The sequence below is a fragment of the Natrix helvetica genome, assembly GCF_964273705.1.
Source record: "Natrix helvetica genome assembly, chromosome: 1".
Taxonomy (NCBI): domain Eukaryota; kingdom Metazoa; phylum Chordata; class Lepidosauria; order Squamata; family Natricidae; genus Natrix; species Natrix helvetica.
The window spans coordinates 100,321,887-100,342,308 of NC_138548.1; the positions used below are offsets into that span (position 1 = coordinate 100,321,887).

The following is a 20,422-nucleotide window of genomic DNA, read 5'->3' on the forward strand; positions in this document are numbered from 1 at the left end:
ATTTTTGGTTTTATCTTTATTAATCTTCAAGCCGATACTTCTCCATATTCTTCTATTATTTTAACTACTTTTGGCCCTGTTTCTATTGGATCCTCCATAATAAACATCAAATCATCCGCGAACGCTTGTAATTTATACTCTTCTTTCTTGACCCTCATACCTTTTACCTCTTTATTTTGTCGTATTTCTCTATTCAAAATCTCTACTGTCAATATAAATAATAATGGCAATAGTGGACATCCTTGTCTAGTTTCCTTCGTAATCGCTATCTTTCCTGTCATATCACCATTTACCATTACCTTTGCCGATTGGTTATTATATATAGCTTTAATCATATTTATAAATCCCTCACCAAATCCCATCATTTGAACTTGCATTATCATAAATTGCCAGTTCACATTATCAAAGGCCTTTTCAGCATCTAGAAACAGCAACACCATTTGTTTTTCTGGGTGGGCTTCATAGTACTCTAGCGTATTCAATACAATCTGCATATTGTTTCTGATCTGTCTCTTGGGAAGAAATCCATTTTGATCTATGTGTATAAAGTCATTTAAAAGTCTCTTCATTCTTTCTGCCATTATTGATGCAAAAAATTTATAATCCACATTTAAAAGTGAAATAGGTCTGTAGTTCTTTACTTGTTGAGGATCTGACTCTTCTTTTAGTATAAGTGTTATATATGCCTCCGTCCATGTTTCTGGCATTTTTGCCTCTCTTAATAAGTCATTGAACAGTTCCAACATTACATTGCTTAATACTTCTTGTAGTGTTTGGTACAGTTCTGCTGGTAATCCATCTGGTCCTGGTGTTTTCCCCTTCTTTTGCCTTTTGATGCCTTCTGTTACCTCCATCATTGTAATTCTTTCTTCTAGTGTTGTCTTAAATTTTTCTGGGATTTTGGTTGTTCTAGTTTTCTCTAAATATTGTCTTATTTTCCCTTCTGGAACGCTTTCATGCTGATACAACTTATTGTAGAAGTTCTCAATTATTGTTCTCTTTTTTTTCATTTAAATGTTGCATATTCCCTCCTTCATCCACCAGTTGACTTATCAGCCTTTCTTCTCTTTCTTTTTTCATCTTGTAAGTGAGCCAACATCCTGGTTTATTTGCGTTTTCAAAGAAGTTTTGTTTTGCTGATTTCATTTTATTTGCCAAGTCCTCATTTTCTATCAGGTTCAATTTATGTTTTTGCAGTTCCATTATATTTTTTACTTTTTTATTTTGTGGGTTTTTCTGCAGCTCTGTCTCTAGACTTTTGAACTCTGTTCTGTCTATTCTTTTTCCCTAAGTATGTCATTGTAAGGCCTCTGATATATGCTTTGCAAGTGTCCCATACGTTCTGTAATTATATGTCTTCCTTTCTATTTTCCTGGAAGAAATATGTGAATTCTTTTTCCATATGGAAACTTTTTTCTTTCAATATTGTTGAATTTAAAGTCCATCTCCCTTTTTTCCTCTGTCCCTTCCAAGTCATTGTTGTTGGATTATGATCTGCCCATGTGCTTATATCTATTTCTCTTAGTTGTTTTGAGCGTTAATGTTCTCATTCTGTAACCTAAATTTGGAGTCAATTTAAATGCTGCAAATTAGACAGGTTATGCAGAACATATGTTGCTTGTTGTGAGTTGTTTCCTCCGTTTCCTAAGGTCTCTGTTAAAGTGATAATTAATTGTACTCATTCTTTGAGATAAAGATTGTAAGAAAGAGGAGATCAGCTTTGTAAAAATGCTTGCCAGGAAATAGAAGGCACAAGGAAAAGCTGTTCATAAAACTGCAGCTTCAGCATTTGGCTCTGAGAACTATTACGTGTTGTTCATCAAGTTGTTTTGCCAAGTACTGCTTCAGTGTTTTCCTGGGTATAACGAATTACTCCTAAATATCAACTGCTCCATGTGGCAATCCCAAAATATACTTCACTTGGCTGTATTTCTCTACTAACCCCACTGTTTATGCAGTGCAATTTCTTGCAAGGGCTTTTTTCTATATGCCATGCTCTGACCTGAGCCTCTGATTCAGTGGTACTTACCTGAAAAACTCCATTGCACTTACAATACAATGAAGTAGATGTGAAAATTGTCTTTCTTGTGGTTTAATTCTATATGGAGCTGTTATGTTTAGAATATATATATATAGGGAATACTTGCTTACGATTATTTTGAAGAGTGTAGGGGTGCTACATAAACATTTACTTTTCATCTGTATAGAAGATTATGGTTCACTAGTCTGATTGAGAACAGATGCTTGTTCCTATATAAAGACACCACATAGTAAAAGTAGTAATCTCCTCCAGTGTCCTATGAATACAGATAATCCTTGACTTACAACCATTCATTTAGTGACTGTTCAAATTTGTAACGTCACTGAAAAGAGCGACTTTTTTCACACTTTTTCACACTTGCAACCACTGCACTTGCAACCACTGCAGCATCCCCATGGACATGTGTTTAAAATTTGGATGCTTGGCAACTGGCATGTATTTATTGCCATCTGGGATTGTGTGGTCGCCTTTTATGACCTTTTGGCATGCAGAGTCAATGGGGAAACCAAATGCATTTAACAACCGTGTTACTAACTTAACTACTGCTGTAATTCACTTAGCAACTGTGGCCAAAAAGGTTGTGAAATGGGCCTCAGCTCACTTAACAACCATCTTGTTTACCAACAATACAATACAATACAATACAATACAATACAATACAATAGCAGAATTGGAAGGGACCTTGGAGGTCTTTTAATCCAACGCCCTGCCTAGGCAGGAAACAGAAATGTTGTACTCAGTTATGGTCATAAAGTCGAGGACTGCATGTCAAGTTTGATCCTTGACTGACTATGACCCTGTGGTTTTCTGTGGTTTGTAATTGCATTCTTCCAGGATGTTTCTGGTTTATTCCCATGAATGAAATAAACCATCCTTTCACAATCAAGATTGTCTTGGTAAAACCCTGGTAAATATTAAGGAACTTTCCAGCTAACTTAAAACACAATGGAGTTGGGCTGTAGTACCAGCAAGAGTGTTCTCCATCTCTTTACTGCAGAGTTCCCCAACCTTTCTGGCTTTGCGGACTAGTGGCGGGTGAGGAGATAGTTCCGCACAAGCAGCTGGCAAGCATGCATGGGTGTGCTTGCCCACTGCAAGTGGGAGTGTATATGCACTTGCCCGCTACTTCCGCAGCCCATTTCCAAATAGCAGCCTGGGGGTTGGGGACTCCTCCTGTACTGCACAGGATAATCAGAGCTTGCTACCAATAAGTGGGATGAGTTAATATCTGTGTATTAGATACTTTTTCAGGGATTTTTTCAAGCAATCCAACATTCATGGTTCACACATCATTCTAAATTAAGCTAGGGGAGTAGTTTTCATGATTATTTAACCTGGCAGGACGACTCATATGGGGATGATGGAGCAGCATATACCAGCAGAATAAGCCAGAATTATGATGTGAGAAGAGATGTGAGAAGATAAGAATTCTAATATTCTATGTCTGACAAGTGCCCACCTAAATGAAAAGCATACCATATCCTTAAGAATCTTGATTTTAGAGCTTGGTAGCTTACACTTATTATGCAATAAATAGGAAAGTTGCGACAATGCACTGAATTCTTTTTTGGATATATGGCGAAGATAAGCAGCAAATACTGTACATGGCAAGCAGAAAATCTTCTTTGTTGGTATAAAAAGAATCATAAAGCCAGAGATACACTAGTATTGTTTGACAATCCATGTGAGGAAATGAAAAAAAAAAAACAACCCATCTCTCATGCCCACAGAGAAGTAGAAATTATAAACAACATTTGGGATATGTGTCTTTGGGTTGCCTTAGATGAAAATGGCTTATGATTTTTTTTGTCTTTATCATAGTCCTCTTTGCACTGTCCCTCTGCCTTCCTTGTCTCAACTCCATACTAATTCTGTCATAATAATACTGTCATAATTCCCTGGAAGCCCATATGATTAACCATACCCATTTTAAAATGTGAAAGCAACACTGTCTTAGGTAATTAAATCAAAGTTGTTAAAGTTAACATGTTTTCTTCCAAAGTAGCACAAACTACCCCATACGGTGATGGTCCCCAACCTTTCCAGCTTTGTGGACCAGTGGGGACAGGGAGGAAAGGGGGGTTGGTTCCACGGCCTGATACCAGACCATGGCTGAGGGACACCTGCCATAGAGCTTTTTAAATACTGCTGCTGCTGGTGCTTCTCTGGTGTGCCAATAGAATAGCAATAGGATAGGATAGGATAGAATAGAATAGAATAGAATAGAATAGAATAGAATAGAATAGAATAGAATAGAATAACAGAGTTGGAAGGGACCTTGGAGGTCTTCTAGTCTAACACCCTGCTTAGGCAGAAACCCTACACTACTTCAGACAAACATCTTCTTAAAAACGTCCAATGTTGGAGCATTCACAACTTCTGGAGGCAAGCTGTTCCATTGATTAATTGTTCTGTCAGGAAATTTCTCCTTAGTTCTAAGTTGCTTCTCCGCTTGATTAGTTTCCATCCATTGCTTCTTGTTCTACCCTCAGGTGCCTTGAAGAATAGTTTGACTCCCTCTTCTTTGTGGCAACCCCTGAGATATTGGAACACTGCTATCATGTAACCGCTAGTCCTTCTTTTCATTAAACTAGACATACCCAGTTTCTGCAACCATTCTTCATATGTTTTAGTCTCCAGTCCCCTAGTCATCTTTGTTGCTCTTCTCTGCACTCTTTCTAGAGTCTCCACATCTTTTCTACATCGTGGCAAACAAAACTGGATGCAGTATTCCAAGTGTGGCCTTACCAAGGCATTATAAAGTGGTATTAACACTTCACGTGCTCTTGATTCTATCCCTCTGTTTATGCAGCCTAGAACTGTGTTGGCTTTTTTGGCAGCTGCTGCACACTGCTGGCTCATATTTAAATGGTTGTCCACTAGGACTCCAAGACCCCTCTCACAATTATTACTATTGAGCCAAGTACCACTATTCTGTGTCTGTGCATTTTGTTTTTCTTGCCTAAATTTAGAACCTTACTTTTTTCACCATGAATTTCATTTTGTTAGATAGTGCCCAATGTTCAAGTTTAGCTGAAGGTCATTGCAATGTATATCATCTCAAGCCAAGATCCCAGTTGGGAAGGCTAGACTAGGCCAAAAAAAATTGTTGCACTTCATATTTGCTTCTTTTTATTTTGCTTTTTGAAGTGTTTCAGATGTCTAAAGTATACTGCTATTCATTTCCTCCCCCCTTTCCTGTTGTCTCTCTCTCTTTTTTTAAAACTCTTTTAACAGTGTCTCTCCTTTCTCATTAGCATTATTCCTCTGGAAGAGAGAGAGAGGGAGAGAATGATGAGCGTGTTTTACCAAAATACTGTTTCTGAATCTGTAGGAAGCTTTTAAACTATTGCTTTCAATATGCAAAGAACATTGCATGTGCTGTACATTCAGCTTTTGGGGAGGAGGTTGTCCCTAGACTTTAACCCAAAAAGAGTTCCGAATGTCAGATTTCAAATAAGTTTTTTTTTTAAAAAAATAAAGAAGTTGGCAGAAATGTGCTTTCTTTCTGCCCTGGCTGCGTGTCATAACACCCTTGAAAGGTCCTCAAATATACTGAAAAGAAGGCAGTCCATCAAGAGTAAGGTCATCGGTTTGAGGCAGCTATGTATGAGTCAATTCTATGAACCCTGATGTATCGCTATAGAAATCTGGTAAGCAAGTAATTGTGAACAACAGACAATGTCCCATATTTGAATGACATTCATAGGTACAAAGGTTGCACATTTGGAGATGGTGATGTTTCCATTTTATCTTTGGGTGCTGTGAGAATGTAAAAGGGTCCATGCAATAACTAACTGAAAAGACATCATCACTTCCCATTATTCTCAGCCTATTTCTCACCCTGGAGAGAAATGTAAGAATGCTGTTAAAAGCAGCTTCTTTAGTTCATGGATCTAACATGGATCCAGGTTTATCTAAGCTTGTATAATCATGTAATATATAAAGCCATGGCATCAGTGCAGGTAATTTCCCAAAGATCTTTTTAAAAAATCCAAAGAGCGCATTGTTTTCCCTATCCCTGCTATGCCATGCTATCCCCACAATAACTCTCTAGCCGAGTGCTTCTCAACCTTAGGAACTTCAAGATTGTCAACTTCAACTCCCAGAATTCCCTAGCCAACATGCTGGCTGGGGGATCCTGGGAGTTGAAGTCCACATATCTTAAAAGTCCCTAAGCTTGAGCAATACTGCTCCAGCCACTCTTGCACTAATACAAAGAAAAGAAGTTTTAAAAAAGGAAGTCAAAATTTCTAAAAACATATATGTATAAGCTCCAATTGCAGTTTCAAGGTAGCAACCCAGTTTTGTAGTAAACATCACTGGATATGATAATGCGCATTTTAAGGACATGTTAAGTTAGTGTACAGGACGCAGTACAGGGGTGAAATCCAGCAGGTTCTGACAGGTTGTGGAGAACCGGTAGGGGAAATTTTGAGTAGTTCAGAGCACCGGCAAATGCCACCTCTGGCTGGCCCCAGAGTGGGGTGGGAATGGAGATTTTGCAGTGTCCTTCCCCTGCCATGCCCACCAAGCCACACCCACAGAACCGGTAGTAAAAAAAATTGAATTTCATCACTGACTCAGTACAGATATTTTTATCTATATAATTAGCGTGAAGGCCCAATTCCAAATTAGAACTTCCATGCAAAATGGCTAGAGGAAGCTTAAAGCTTCCTTTCATCTAATTAGATTTAGAATCTCACCTTCTTTCCCAACCAAAACGATAGGAAAACAACATTTTTTTAAAGATACTGTCCACAGTGGAGGTTCAGGGTTGATTTTCCACCCTCCCTTTTATTTTTATTTGAATGCAGGGGTGTAGACACTTCTGAAATACATCAGAAAGAAAGGAGACATCACACCTTTATAATCAGTGTTCATGTAAACATAGGCAAAAATAAAGGTTTTATGATTCTGGTTTATATCAATAAACCATCCTTTAGTATGTTCAGATGTATATGGTAGTCCTCGTCTTATGTCTGGTCATTTAGCGATGGACCCAAATAAAGCTACCAATGACCTAGATTTGAAGTTCTGATAATTGGGTTTTCCAGGGCGCTGCTCTGGAGAGTCCAAGCAAGGGTTAAATACAGCCAATCTGCCCAGAACTGAATTGAAACTTTAAACCACGCCTCTGGTGGTGATTATCTTCAGTTTTTTTCAATTCAGCTAGCCCAGTGGACGCGCTTCGAGTTTCTCTTCAATTCTAGATAGATTGCTTGGACTCTCAATTACATTACAGAAAGGAAAAGATCGTGTTATTTACTTTGGAGCAGGCTTAGTGAGAAAAATTTGATTTAAATCCCAATTTGGCTTCTCTCTCACCCCTTGGTCCTCCCGGTGTCCCGATCTTGCTCGGGCCCTGCAGGGTCACAGACAGTTGTTGGGGAAGTGCGTGTGTTGGACTGCCGATGCCAGCGCCGCCACAGCAATGCTGCTGCGGGAGGAAATCCCCACTGAGAGCTCCGTTGTCGTCGTCCGTGCTTTTTACAAGCCGGCGTTCGGCGCGGCCCCTCAGGGCTCTCCCAAGCATTAGCTGCACTTTTTAAAGGTCTGGAGAAGCGGCAGGGAGTTTCCGACCGCCATTTGGAGCCGCCTGTTTCGATTTCGATTTAACCGCATGCCGCAACTGCTGAAGCCTGACTCATAGCAGGAGCCTCATGGAGACCTCATTGACTGGTCAGACTGGCGATCTGGGCCCCTTCGGACTAAAGCGGCAAGTGCTTGTGGTCACCTGGATCGCAACCCTTACTTTCCTGCAGGCGCTGGGAGCTGGATTTGCTTGCGCCATATCCCTGTCTGGCTGAATCTCATCCTGCAACCTTCTGTGTCTCTTCCTGAGCATTTTGGCTTGTGGCGGGCTACTGTGAGGTGGTGAGTGGAGGTGGTTCCCTACCTGTCTTGTTTTGGGCCCATTATTAACGCCATGGCAGATCAGATCCCAGAAAACTCTGAACCAATGGAGGTTTCTTCCAGAGCCTTCTCTAGGCTGCCAGGGAGGCCATCAGAGGCAACAAACCTTATTCCAAACCCAGGCTTAAGCAGGGATCCGGGCAGGATAAGGATGCTGTACGCCGTCAGAAGGCCCTAGAAAAACAATTTTCCAAGGCCCAGCAGCAGGCCCAAGCCTCCCAGTTGGTGAACCCTCAGGAATCCTCCGGGGAGGTTGCCCTTGCCCAGGCTCATCCTATCTCCGCTAGCAAAGGGGAAGGCCAAGAATTCTCGCCCACGGCCTCTTTGGCCATGGCAGTTTTACCAGGCCCCTCCATGGCGGATCAGGCTGACCTCTTCACCTGTCCTTCAGACCTGGAGGAGGGGGCCAGCCCCCATGGGTCCCTTGGCACCACAGCTTCCATCCCACAGGCCCAGCCCCAGGTTTCGCCCAGTCGAGGACTAGGGGCCCAACTTCTCAGCGGAAATGCAAGAGGTCATCAACAGGTGTCATTTTTGGACATCTGGCCTGCATTTATGTGGCTGCAATTTACCACATTTTTTGCTAGAATCTGGTGTATACTTCTGGTTTCTGACAAAACAACGCCCATTGCAGATAACCGGGTTACTTACCAACTGGATTCTTCTCAATGATCACTGCAAAAAAGGTCAGTGGTCAGTGATGACCCACTTAATGACTGTCACAACTTATGACCATAATTTCAGGCTCAAGTCGAGGAACTAGCTATAATGGCATACTGTGATTTAATTGCAACCAAGCAATAGTTGTTTTAAATTTCCTTGTAGCTGTGAGGACCAAAGAGAAAACCCCAAGTAGGACAGGCTCATTTACTAAACTGTGTGATGATTTTAAGTAGGTATTGTATCAATGTTATTATTCAAGCTGGACTTCTGTAGAGGTAGAAGCATAAAGCAGGTACACGCCACCTCAAAAATGTGCTTTATGCAAAAGCAGCGATGAGTTCCACTTTAAGAAAAATCAAGGACAGATACCCCAGAGCTTTGGTGCACGCAATCAAAATTTCATTGAAGTAAAGTACTGTAACCCAATAAAACTCTTTTAACACCTCTTCTGTAAAACACTCACATCTTTAATTGAAACTAGATTACTTCCAACAATTAACTCATTGTATCTCTTCAGCTCTATTCCATTCTGGTAGCTGTTGAGGCCTCTGACTATTTAAACACCTTTGTGGAGGGGACGGAACCACTCTCCATCTGGTATTTCATTGATTTTCTTAGTGAAATCATGACGTAACTCTCTATGTACCTCACAAACCTTGGCTGATGTCAAAAAAATCTAAGCAAAGTTGGACCCGACTATTAGATGATAGATCATTGGATGAGGGAATAAATGGGGAACTCATCAAATTTGCAGATGACACCAAGCTGGCAGGAATAGTCAACACTCCAGAAGATAGGCTTAAGATAAAGAAGGATCTTGACAAACGTGAACATTGGGCACTATCTAACAAAATGAAATTCAGTAGTGAAAAGAGTAAGGTTTAGGCAAGAAAAATGAAATGTACAGGTACAGTATAGGTGGTACCTTGCTCAACAGTAGTAACTGTGAGAGGGATATTGGAGTCCTAGTGGACAACCATTTAAATATGAGCCAGCAGTGTGCAGCAGCTGCCAAAAAAGCCAACACAGTTCTAGGCTACATAAACAGAGGGATAGAATCAAGATCATGTAAGGTGTTAATACTACTTTATTATGCCTTGGTAAGGCCACACTTGGAGTACTGCATCCAGTTTTGTTCGCCACAATGTAGAAAAGATGTGGAGACTCTAGAAAATGCAGAGAAGAGCAACAAAGATGATTAGGGGACTGGAGACTAAAACATATGAAGAACGGTTGCAGGAACTGGGTATGTCTAGTTTAATGAAAAGAAGGACTAGGGGAGACATGGTAGCAGTGTTCCAATATCTCAGGGGTTGCCACAAAGAAGAGGGAGTCAAACTATTCTCCAAGGCACCTGAGGGTAGAACAAGAAGCAATGGGTGGAAACTAATCAAGGAGAGAAGCAACTTAGAACTGAGGAGAAATTTCCTGACAGTTAGAACAATTAATCAGTGGAACAGCTTGCCTCCAGAAGTTGTGAATGCCCCAACACTGGAAGTCTTTAAGAAGATGTTGGATAGCCATTTGCCTGAAATGGTATAGGGTTTCCTGTCTAGGCAGGGGGTTGGACTAGAAGACCTCCAAGGTCCCTTTCAACTCTGCTATTGTATTGTATTATTTGAATTGGAGATCCCCAGAAAGTCCAGGCTGTAAACTGGACTGGGATGTTGTCCAAGCACCTCAAATGCAAAGTGCTTCCTATTCTTTTGAGCTCAACTCAAGAGAGCCTGCTGAAATAGTGAATTTTTACCTCTGCTAAGGGACTGCGTGGCGTATTTCACATGACTGAAAAAAGTAACTATGAACATATTTGTGTAGAAGTTTTGTTGCTTAGCATTTTGTCCTGGCCTGAATGTTTCTATACAAAGTATTTCTTTCCTGTTAACGATGTTAGGACTTTGATAATTATATTAATGTGGACAATTTTTTATAACCTCATGAAAGACAAACACTGGTCTGATTAAAAAAACAAGCTTGCCAATCCCTGTTTCTGCAAAATTCTATATTTAGACATCAAATAAGCGATGTTGTTTAATGTTCTTGCATATGTACAGTGAAAACCAAACAGAAATCCATTTGTTTCATAACTAATCACCTTTTCCAAGTCAATCTTCTGAGCTGCAAATAAGCTGAACAGCAAAATCTCCCATCAGTTGAACATACTGAGATATGAACAGTTCTTTCCTCTTACATAGAGTCTTTCTTTCTGCAAGTGAATAAACAAACAAATAAACAAAGAATTTCTGCCTTTAATTAGTGTCCCATTTCATCAAAAACCTTGCAAATCTGAGTACTAATTTCAGAACAGGTCAGGATATTAAACCAAGTTGAAGCCACGTTTAATATTTTAATTTTGTTAGCTATAGTTTCCTGATTTGGATGGAATACAAAGAGGGCATTAGATAGACCCTGGTATGAAAATTTGCATGCAAAGGGATGTGAACATTTGAAAGTTTTGTATGCAGATGTTTGGGTTCATAAAGACTTCCATATGGCTGCAAGCCAATGTTTTTTTCATTGTTACTTCAATCAATTCTCTTTTCTCTGGTTCTGGTGTCAACAATCACATCAGTCATTTTACATTATTTACATTTAAATAATTTAGATCCAGAGCCCATTGGAGCTGGGCAGCTAATGAATTCAAATAAATAAATATACACTTATTTTTATTGTATAAATTGGATTGTTGTAGTGAGGTGTTAGTTGAATGCAGTTATTGAATGTTGAACTCTGTAGGCTTTTGGATTGATCCATTTGAGTCCTTCATATACGTATTAAATAGTGCAGAGAAGAGCAATAAGGATAATTAGGGGACTGGAGGCTAAAACATATGAAGAACAGTTGCAGGAACTGGGTATGCCTAGTTTAATGAAAAGAAGGACTAGGGGAGATATAATAGCACTGTTCCAATATCTCAGTGGTTGCCACAAAGAAGAAGGAGTCAAACTATTCTCCAAAGCACCTGAAGGTAGAACAAGAAGCAATGGGTGGAAACTAATGAAGGAGAGAAACAACTTAGAACTAAGGAGAAACTTGCTGACAGTTAGAACAATTAATCAGTGAAACAACTTGTCTCCAGAAGTTGTGAATGCTCCAACACTGGAAGTTTTTAAGAAGATGTTGGATAACCATTTTCTGAAGTGGTGTAGGGTTTCCTGCCAAAGCAGGAGATTGGACTAGAAGACCTCTAAGGTCCCTTCCAACACTGTTATTCTATTCTATTCTTATTTGGGATGATAGCATTAGTTAAATATGCTATTGTGCCTCATAAGTATATGAAGGACTCAAATGTTAAATATATTTCAGCAGAAATCTTTAATGGGCAAAAAACTCTTTAATGAAGCATTCAGAAGAAAAAAGGCTTGGAAGTAATGATTTCCTTGGGCTTTCTATGCACACAAAAAAGCTTAGTCCTGACCTACAGTAGGCTTTAGAAGAACATCTCTTCTTTGAACATTAACACGTATTACTTTATCTTCTTTCCAGATATCACAGTAAGTTTGCTGTCCTTGGTGGTCACTGCATGTGGACTTGCTTTGTTTGGGGTATCTCTGTTTGTGTCCTGGAAGCTTTGTTGGGTCCCATGGCGAGAGCGTGGTCTGCTAGGCAACAAAGACAAGCAGGAATCCTTGAACTTCACAGACACAGAGACCAATGACCAAGACTATAGTGAGGAATTCCTGGGACAGCCGACTACCTACCTTGACTCTTCCATGAAAATTAGCCACACTTCTCCAGACATCCCATTGGACGCTAAGGCAGGGACCAAGGAGAACTGCATACACAATGTTCGAATGCATCGACAAATCACAGAACCAACACCTTCTGCTCGGTCAGTACTCTGATATCTGTGTAAGGATAATGAAGGAGGAGAGAGGAAAGGTCAATTCTTACCCTTCTATATCCTTAATGCCAAGGAGAAATATATGTGGGTAGGGTGGCATTCCCTTCCCTGTTGTCTTACATTTCTTTTATTTGATGGGAAGCATCAAAGCAGAGATTCTAAGGACGATGATTTGGTACAGGTTAGAAAATGCCTTGCTTTAAAAACTTTAGGAGCTGAGTCTATCATTGGAGATAAAGTAAAGAAATAGAAATCTGAGCAAAGAGAAATTAAATGCGGAGGTGATAAAACAAACTATGCTTTTCCTTGGGCTTGAGCAAGATCCCATTCCTTTAAAAAAAGGAATCTAGCAAATAGAAAGCCAGTTGTAAAAGACAGAGAAAGAAGGAAGGAAAAAATATGTACCTTTTACTAGATTAGTCAAAGACAAAGTTGGAAAACTAGAAACAAATGTTTTTATAAAAAGAAATTACAGAATTGAGCATTGGGCATTGAAAAGATGTAATGAAACTTGTCCATAAATTGTTTGTTTTGTTTTATATATAGATTCAAACTTAATCAAAAAATGTTGTCAACACTTTGACTCCTGAATCTCTTCTATAGGGTCAGTGGCATCCACATGAATTTGCTCCTTTCATTTTTAACCTAAGCAGGATTATAATGTTGCAGCCCAAGGATAAAAGAGTGGTACTTATACCACTTGACATCCACTTGACTCATCCTGCACATGCCTAGTCTATTGGTGTTAAGATTCTTCATCATTTAAAAAAACCCATTCATGGGGAATCACAGGGTATTCTGGGGAGTTCTGAATAATGATTTATCAGACAAATATTATCTGAAATATTTCACTTTTGGGGAAAATTAACTTATAATTGAATCTCTAGTTAGAAAAGAATAAATTAAGCGTCTAATTCGGGGTCTCCTTTCTTTCTCCCTATGCACTGTTGCTGCATTTGGTGTTATAGACACAACCATCTTTTTTTTAAAAAAGAAGAATTTGAATTGAAAATTAGATTCATAGAAATGAAAAGGCAGAAAGAAAATTAGAAAAACAGAAGCAAAAATCTTCTAATTTTTCAGATGGGATTGAAAACTATTACCAAAATCAATCTGCAATCATTTTTTCCTCAAAGGTATGTGCAATGTGACCAGATGTGTAGCATAACAATAGCATTTTAGGCTCATATACCACTCCATAGTATTTTACAGTGCTCTCTGGGCAGTTTGTAATGTAAGCACTATTTGCATATTTCCCCCAACAATCTGGGTCCTCCTTTTACTGACCTCAGAAGGATGGAAGGCTGAGTCAACCTTGAGCACCATCAGGATCAAACTCCAGGCTGTGGGTAGAGTTTCCCTACAATACTGCACTTTAACCACTGTGCCACCAGGGTTCATGTTTATGGGACTGTACTTTCCCCCTCAAAATGGCCAAGCACATTAAATAGGCAAATTAAATAAATATTTTGGATTAATGACTTATCCTTCCACAAGACTGCTTATGAAATATATTGTTCCTTTTATAAAATTAGTTAAGCCTGCATCTGCATACATTCAAGTAAACCAGGTCTGTCATACTGGTGGCCCGCGGGCCGGGTATGGTTCATGCAAGCAATGCCCACCCCAGCGCCGCAAAGGCAAAAAACTTCATGATACGGCCCGCGATGCGAGCGGGTTTGACACCCGTGATGTAAACCATTTGTTATATATGAACTACACTCTCACATACACATGTAGAAATGCACATAAACATTCATACAGAAAATGAGAAGGCTCTAGCCATAGCAAGCATAAACCTATGCTAGCATACTCCGTTAATGCAGAGTAAGTTTCGGTCTGCCCAATAGCTTTTAATCCCACCAGGTGGCATCTGCAAGGGAAATAAAAGCAGGCAAGATGACAATAATTGAAGTCCTATACTGTTAAGACCTCGATCTACAACCGATCCTATATCCTTGACTTACGACTGACTGCAAGTCCTCGACTTATGACCGGCTGCAAGTCCTTGACTTACGACCGGCCGCAAGTCCTCGACTTACGACTGACAGCCAGCTACTGCCAAGCTGCGCCTGATTGGTTAAAGTGCGGCTGGCTGAGCGCGGGCTGTTCTACTGTTCCTATTGGCTGCCCTGCTTGACAGCTCCTATATAAATAGCTGTCAAGCAGGGCAAGGGGCTGATTTCCTGTTCCTGGTTGCTGTTTGCCTTGTTAACATTAATAAACCATTCTGCATTTACCTCAGCAGTCTGGGCCTCTTCCCTGCCGTCTCAGAATTCAGTATATACCACTCTATATGCTTTGATATTCAACACATGTATAAGGGAGCAGGGTCAATTGTAATGCCTGGCCCACTCTTTTGAATCTCCCATGCACTCTCATAACTACCATATGTGTAATACCACAGTGCAAGAGACAGATTTGTTTACTTTGGTTCAATGTCCCTGCACATGAAGTGGTGTAGAAACAGAAGAAATCCTTTTAGACATTGTTCACAACAAACAAATGGGTTAATATAGAAGCCTTAATGCTAGTATCCAAGCATAAGGGAACATATTCAAGCCTTATTTTGTAGTAAATCAAATAGAATTCAATGAATCCTACTCCCAGGCACGTATATTTAGGACCTGTTAAGTCAGAATGGGAGCCTTTTTTTGCTCCTCATTCATTCATTCATTCATTCATCCATTCAAAACACATAGCTGCCCATCTTTCAGACAACTCTGGGTGGGTCTCACTAAAATCATACAGATTCTGCAGAGGCTCTCCATCAATTTCAGTATTTTGATTTTGTTCATTAGCATGGAAAACCTCCATTGACGGGAGGAAGTGTTCCATTGGAAATAGCCATAAATGCAATACTCTCACAGGATTGTTGTGAAAACAGGAATGCTATTATACCTATTATGAAGTAATAAAGGTAGGGTTTTTTTTAAAAAAAAAAGAATAAATGAATAAATGCACTTAAAATGTGAGTTCTTTTAGCTCGTGATGTGTAGGAAAGAAATGCAGTATTGTTTGGTGCTCAGACATGAAAAGCCATCTTGCTGCAAGAATTTGGGGACACCGGGAGCAAACCTGATGAACGAAAAAAAAAGTGTACGTGTTGCAGGAACAATCCATCATTGACAGGCCAGGTATAGCAAGAGCTATTTTCTAAACCAGATAAAATTGCCAAATGTAGTATGTGAAAGCAGCCCCAATTTAATCTTGCAAAGTATGCTCATTTGCACTTACCTCTGCTGCGGTGAGTCCTGATGTATCTTTGCAAAGATGTCAGCAAAAATAGAACAGGTTAATAAAACACTTGTGAGAAGAAGAAATGGGAAGTGCTAGGTTTTAGCCACAGCTTTGATTGAGTGGGAGGCATGTGAAGTCACTAAGGGAGACTGACTGAATATCAAGGGGAACATAACAAAAAGGTGGGGGCATGAATGGCAGTGGGCAAAGCCAACATAAAAATTATCCAGACTATATAAAACTTGCGGCTGAATTGCTATATTGCTGAAAATAACCAATCCCAAAGCTAATGAGACATGGCAAATAAGATTATGCCAAGCATTTAAAAGGGGTGCTTCGTAAAGCACATTTACGTTACATTTATGTGCCAGCCCATTTTCTTGAAGCATTACAGCCACAACATCCTCTGATAGGATTGTAACGGCTTTGGCGGCTGCTTCAGCTGCATGAACATGAACCTGAGACCACCAGGGAAGCAACTGTCCATGTACCCGTAGGCTTTTGAAGTGCTTGCAGTGAATCTTGAAGAGGATTCAGGGAGCTGTTTAACCTTCAAGGAAGGGTGCATTGTCCACACTAATATACTATACAGGTAGCCCTTGGCTTATGCATAGTCATTTAGTGACCATTCAAAATTATGGTGGAACTTCTAAAACAGGCGTCCCCAACTTCCAGTCCATGGACTGGCATCGGTCTGCGGCATGCCAGAAACTGGGCCATACAAACAAGTGAAGCCTCATCTGCAGGATGCAAGCAGCATGCAAAACCATGCTCCCTCCGGTCCACAGGAAAAACTTCACGGAACCTGTCCTTGGTGCCCCAAAAGGTTGATGGCCACTGCTCTAAAAGGTACTTAAGACCCAGTTCCATAGTACAGGGATGACTGCTCCCTTGAAGTCATGTGACCGTATTTTGGGTGCTTGGCAAATAGATATGTCTATTAGCAGCATTCTGTGGCCACATGTCCAATTGGCCATGTTTTATGTCATTTTGGCTGAAAACTGCCAATTACATCTTATTTTTGCTAAAAATGCTCCATAATGAACAATGGGTTTGCTTAACTAAATCACACCGTTGACTTAACAACTGTGATTCACTTAATGATTGCCACAAAAAAGGTTATGAAATCGAGTCATTCATATGATGACCAGCTTCAGGATTATCATGATTTATGTCTATAACGGGCAGGCTCCATTAGGGTCGTAAGTAGAAGACTACTTGTGTGAAGTGCTCCTTTCAAATGCTTTGTACCGCTTGAATGACACCCAACAGAAAAGCTATTTGCCTCCATTTACATTAATAAAAGGTGCAACAGCTGCCTCTACAACAAAAAGTATTCTTATAAACTCTCCAAGGTAAAGTACTAGCATTGATACCATAATGGTGGATAATAATCCATTGTGACATAATCTATTATAAATTTCCCTCACCTTTTAGCTGCCAATAATTTAGTGCTTAGACCACACCTTGTGGCAATGAAATCCTGTGAATTATGATAGTTACTAGTATTCATCAATTTCATGAATCTGCTAAAAATTTCCAACTATGATTCCAGAATCCTTTTGTTTTCTTTTTCATTTTCCTTTTTCCTTTTGTGTGGTCTAGGGCGTTATTTCTGGGTTTGCTAATTTGATGCCCATTGATCAAAGAAGAAGCATTATCTTTTTGCAGCCACTTAAACAGCAAAGATGATCTGAGAATAGTAAAAATGCTAATTTAACCTTAGCTCGTTACCTCCAGTATACTTTTTAGTGCTGGGTGAGGGGTTTTGCATCCAAGAATTCAGGAGTTTGTTATACTTGAAAAAGCGCTATGTGTAGTGCAGAGAGATTTGGCTGTGAACTATTGGCTATTTTGGGCAACATTCTGAGGCAGGCCAAAGGAGGAAAAAGTTATAAATGTCTTTTCCTGATGATATTTTGTTTTGATACTTTAAGGCAGGAGCTTGAAAGGGAGAGATGGGACAAAGAAACATTTATATTTTTCAGAAGCTTCCTCAAAGTTGAAAATTCCATTACTTTCTGTTACTCCATTTTACATAAGGCTGCAATCCTACCACATTTATTTCTCAAGCCTCACTAAGCTCAACTGGAGCATCATTTAAATAATCATGTTTTAGATTTTACTGTGCAAATAACAATTTATCCTAACATTCAAAAAAGTGTAATTTTACAGGTGGTATTACATCAGCTGGGGGGAAAAAGGGATGCTGTGGTGAATCTTTCCTATGATGTTCATATACCTGTGTTGTTTGTTGTTCAATTCCCTGTAATGAGGGTGAAGAACAATAATACCTACTAGAAAGCAAACACAGTTTTTGAGACACTGAAGTACTCATATCCCTGTTTCTTTTTCTGAAATGTTGGCAGATATGATTTATTTATGACTGCTTTCTTTTGTTTATCTTGTTGTCTTTGACTTCTAGCAAACTTTACAACTGGATTGCCTCTCCGCCACCTGCTGGAAATACGACTGGTACAGGGAAAACTGAACAAAAGAACATTTCTTTGCTATTTTTCAGCATTTTTTAAAATTATTATTTATGGTGTTCTACCCTGAGATTCTTTAATAGAAGATTGGGGGGATATTCTGAAACTTATGTTAGAAAGCAAGGTCATAATTACAAGATGCTCCGTGTTCTATAATGTTGGTCAATGAATTAATATAGTTCCTGCTGGGATTCTCATCTGAACATCAGACATTCCAGGTGCAATTTGTAGATGAGCTTACCTGCAAATGCTCTTTGCATAATTTTTACTCTTCAGTTTGGCAATAGTGTGAGTCTCATTCAAATGTACAAGGATTCTCTGCCAATAACAGCACACAAGTATAAACTCTGGATCCATCAGGAATGTTCCCAACTTATTTTTAAAATTATTATTTCCCTTCTTTGTAAGATACACTTGTGCTGTAATTTCTTACATTACTGAGAGTAGGGTAAAAGGTAGGAGGCAGTGGCATTCCTAAGCATATTTGATACATGAAGCAAATCGTTTTTAAACCGCCCTTCAGTGGCGATAAAGTTTGGTGCAGTGGTTAAAGCATCAGATTAGAAATTAGGAGACTGTGAACTCCTGTCTTCCCTTAGCCACAAAGTCAACTGGGTGGAATTGGGCCACTCAGTTTTCTCAGCCGTAGGAGGAAGAACTAGAAAACCACCTCTGAAAAATCCAAGAAAGATGCAGGAGGCAGGTCAACACAACTGTATCTCACTGATTCAAGGCCACCCAAATAATCTGTGCCATTGCTACAACTGGTTGTTTTACATACCATATTTTTCTGAGTATAAGAGGCACGTTTTTCCCTATATGAGATTGCCTATAATTGTGCCATTCAGTTGCTTTTCATTCAGGAGATTGCAGGACTGGTCCTAGCAGGTTTAGCAATCGCAATAGCACTTAGACTTATATACTGCTTCACAGTGCTTTACAGTCCACTCTAAGCAGTTTACAGAGTCAACATATTGCTCCCAACAATCTGGGTCCTCATGTTACTGCCCTTAGAAGGATGGAAGGCTATATCAACTTTGAGCTGATGAGCATCGTATTGCCAAACTGATGGCAGCTGGCAGTCAGCAGAAGTATCCTGCAGTACTGCATTCTAACCACTGTGCCACCCTGGCTCTGATTTAGAGGTTTAGAGCTCTGGGAGAATATCGTATTTTTCAGAATATAAGAGGCACCTTTTTCCCTCCAAAAAGAGAGTGAAATTCTGGGTGTGTCTTATACACTGAATACAGACATTTTTGGACTTCTAAAACCTGGCCCCACGCATCCCATTTTTTGCAAAAATGGATGCGCAGAGGTTTTGGGAGTCCTGGGTCGCTGCCGGTTCTGCGACCCAAGCCTGAATTCCCTTACCGATTCGGCCGAACTGGGCCAAACCGGCAGCAGCCCACCTCTGCCCTCATTTCAAACAATGCAATCTTGCAAGCAGTTCCCAAATATGGGAATAATTGATTGTCAGTTCCAAGCCGGCAGAGTAGGAAATATTATTCCTGTTATCAGCAAGTCTTATGATTCCTTCTTGAATTCCATGCCTGTTGAATCTCTGAATGTTGCGATGTCTTTAAGATTTGTATTCAGATATCCTAAATGTCAGGACATTAATGGGCATTTCTCCTTTTTACATAGTTGTATATTGGCTGTAATGAAATATTATATGGGTTTTGTGCAGTATAGATTTCTTGGGGTAGATTTCTACATTTAGCATAATATCTTTTTAAAATTATAAATTATACCTGATTATACAATGAGCAGGAAAATTAAAAAGTAACTGAAGTTAGTCTGATTGGATGATTTGTAGCTGGAAAAATAAACACATCAAAACACTTCTGTACTAGCCACATTAGAAGCCATTAGAAGTGGCCAGGCTCTGAAAGCTACCCCAAAGCCTAGCAATCATTTTTAAAAGCTAAAGGGGAGGGAAGGATTCCCTTAGGAAACTCCAAAGTATTAGTTACTATGGTAGTCAAAATGGGCCATCTGGACTGTTTGCAAATTATTTAAATGCACCAATTCAATACCCTTCCAAAACAATGTTTACAGTTCTTTGTGAGTGAGAGAGAATCTCTCTCTTTCCCCCCTCCCTCTCTCTCTCTGTCTCTCTCTCTCTCCCTCCCTCCCTCCTCCCTCTCTCCCTCTCTTTCTAACCCAAGTTGTTCATATTTCAAAGTCTTGATTTTAATACTGAACTATTCTTTTTTTAAAAAAATAAAA

At 39.7% G+C, this 20,422-nt stretch overlaps 1 protein-coding gene across 2 annotated transcripts in view; it reads left to right on the forward strand.

Annotated features, from left to right (window-relative positions):
- Positions 1–20,422, forward strand: part of SYT9 (synaptotagmin 9) — a 115,280-nt gene that overhangs the window by 56,559 nt on the left and 38,299 nt on the right. For both annotated transcript variants that reach the window (XR_014174131.1, XM_081938822.1), the window contains exon 2: positions 12,107–12,452. Coding sequence is in view for 1 of the 2 variants with exons in the window: in XM_081938822.1 (XP_081794948.1) it covers positions 12,107–12,452 (346 nt within the window). In the remaining variant the exon portion in view is untranslated. The remainder of the gene's footprint in view (positions 1–12,106; positions 12,453–20,422) is intronic.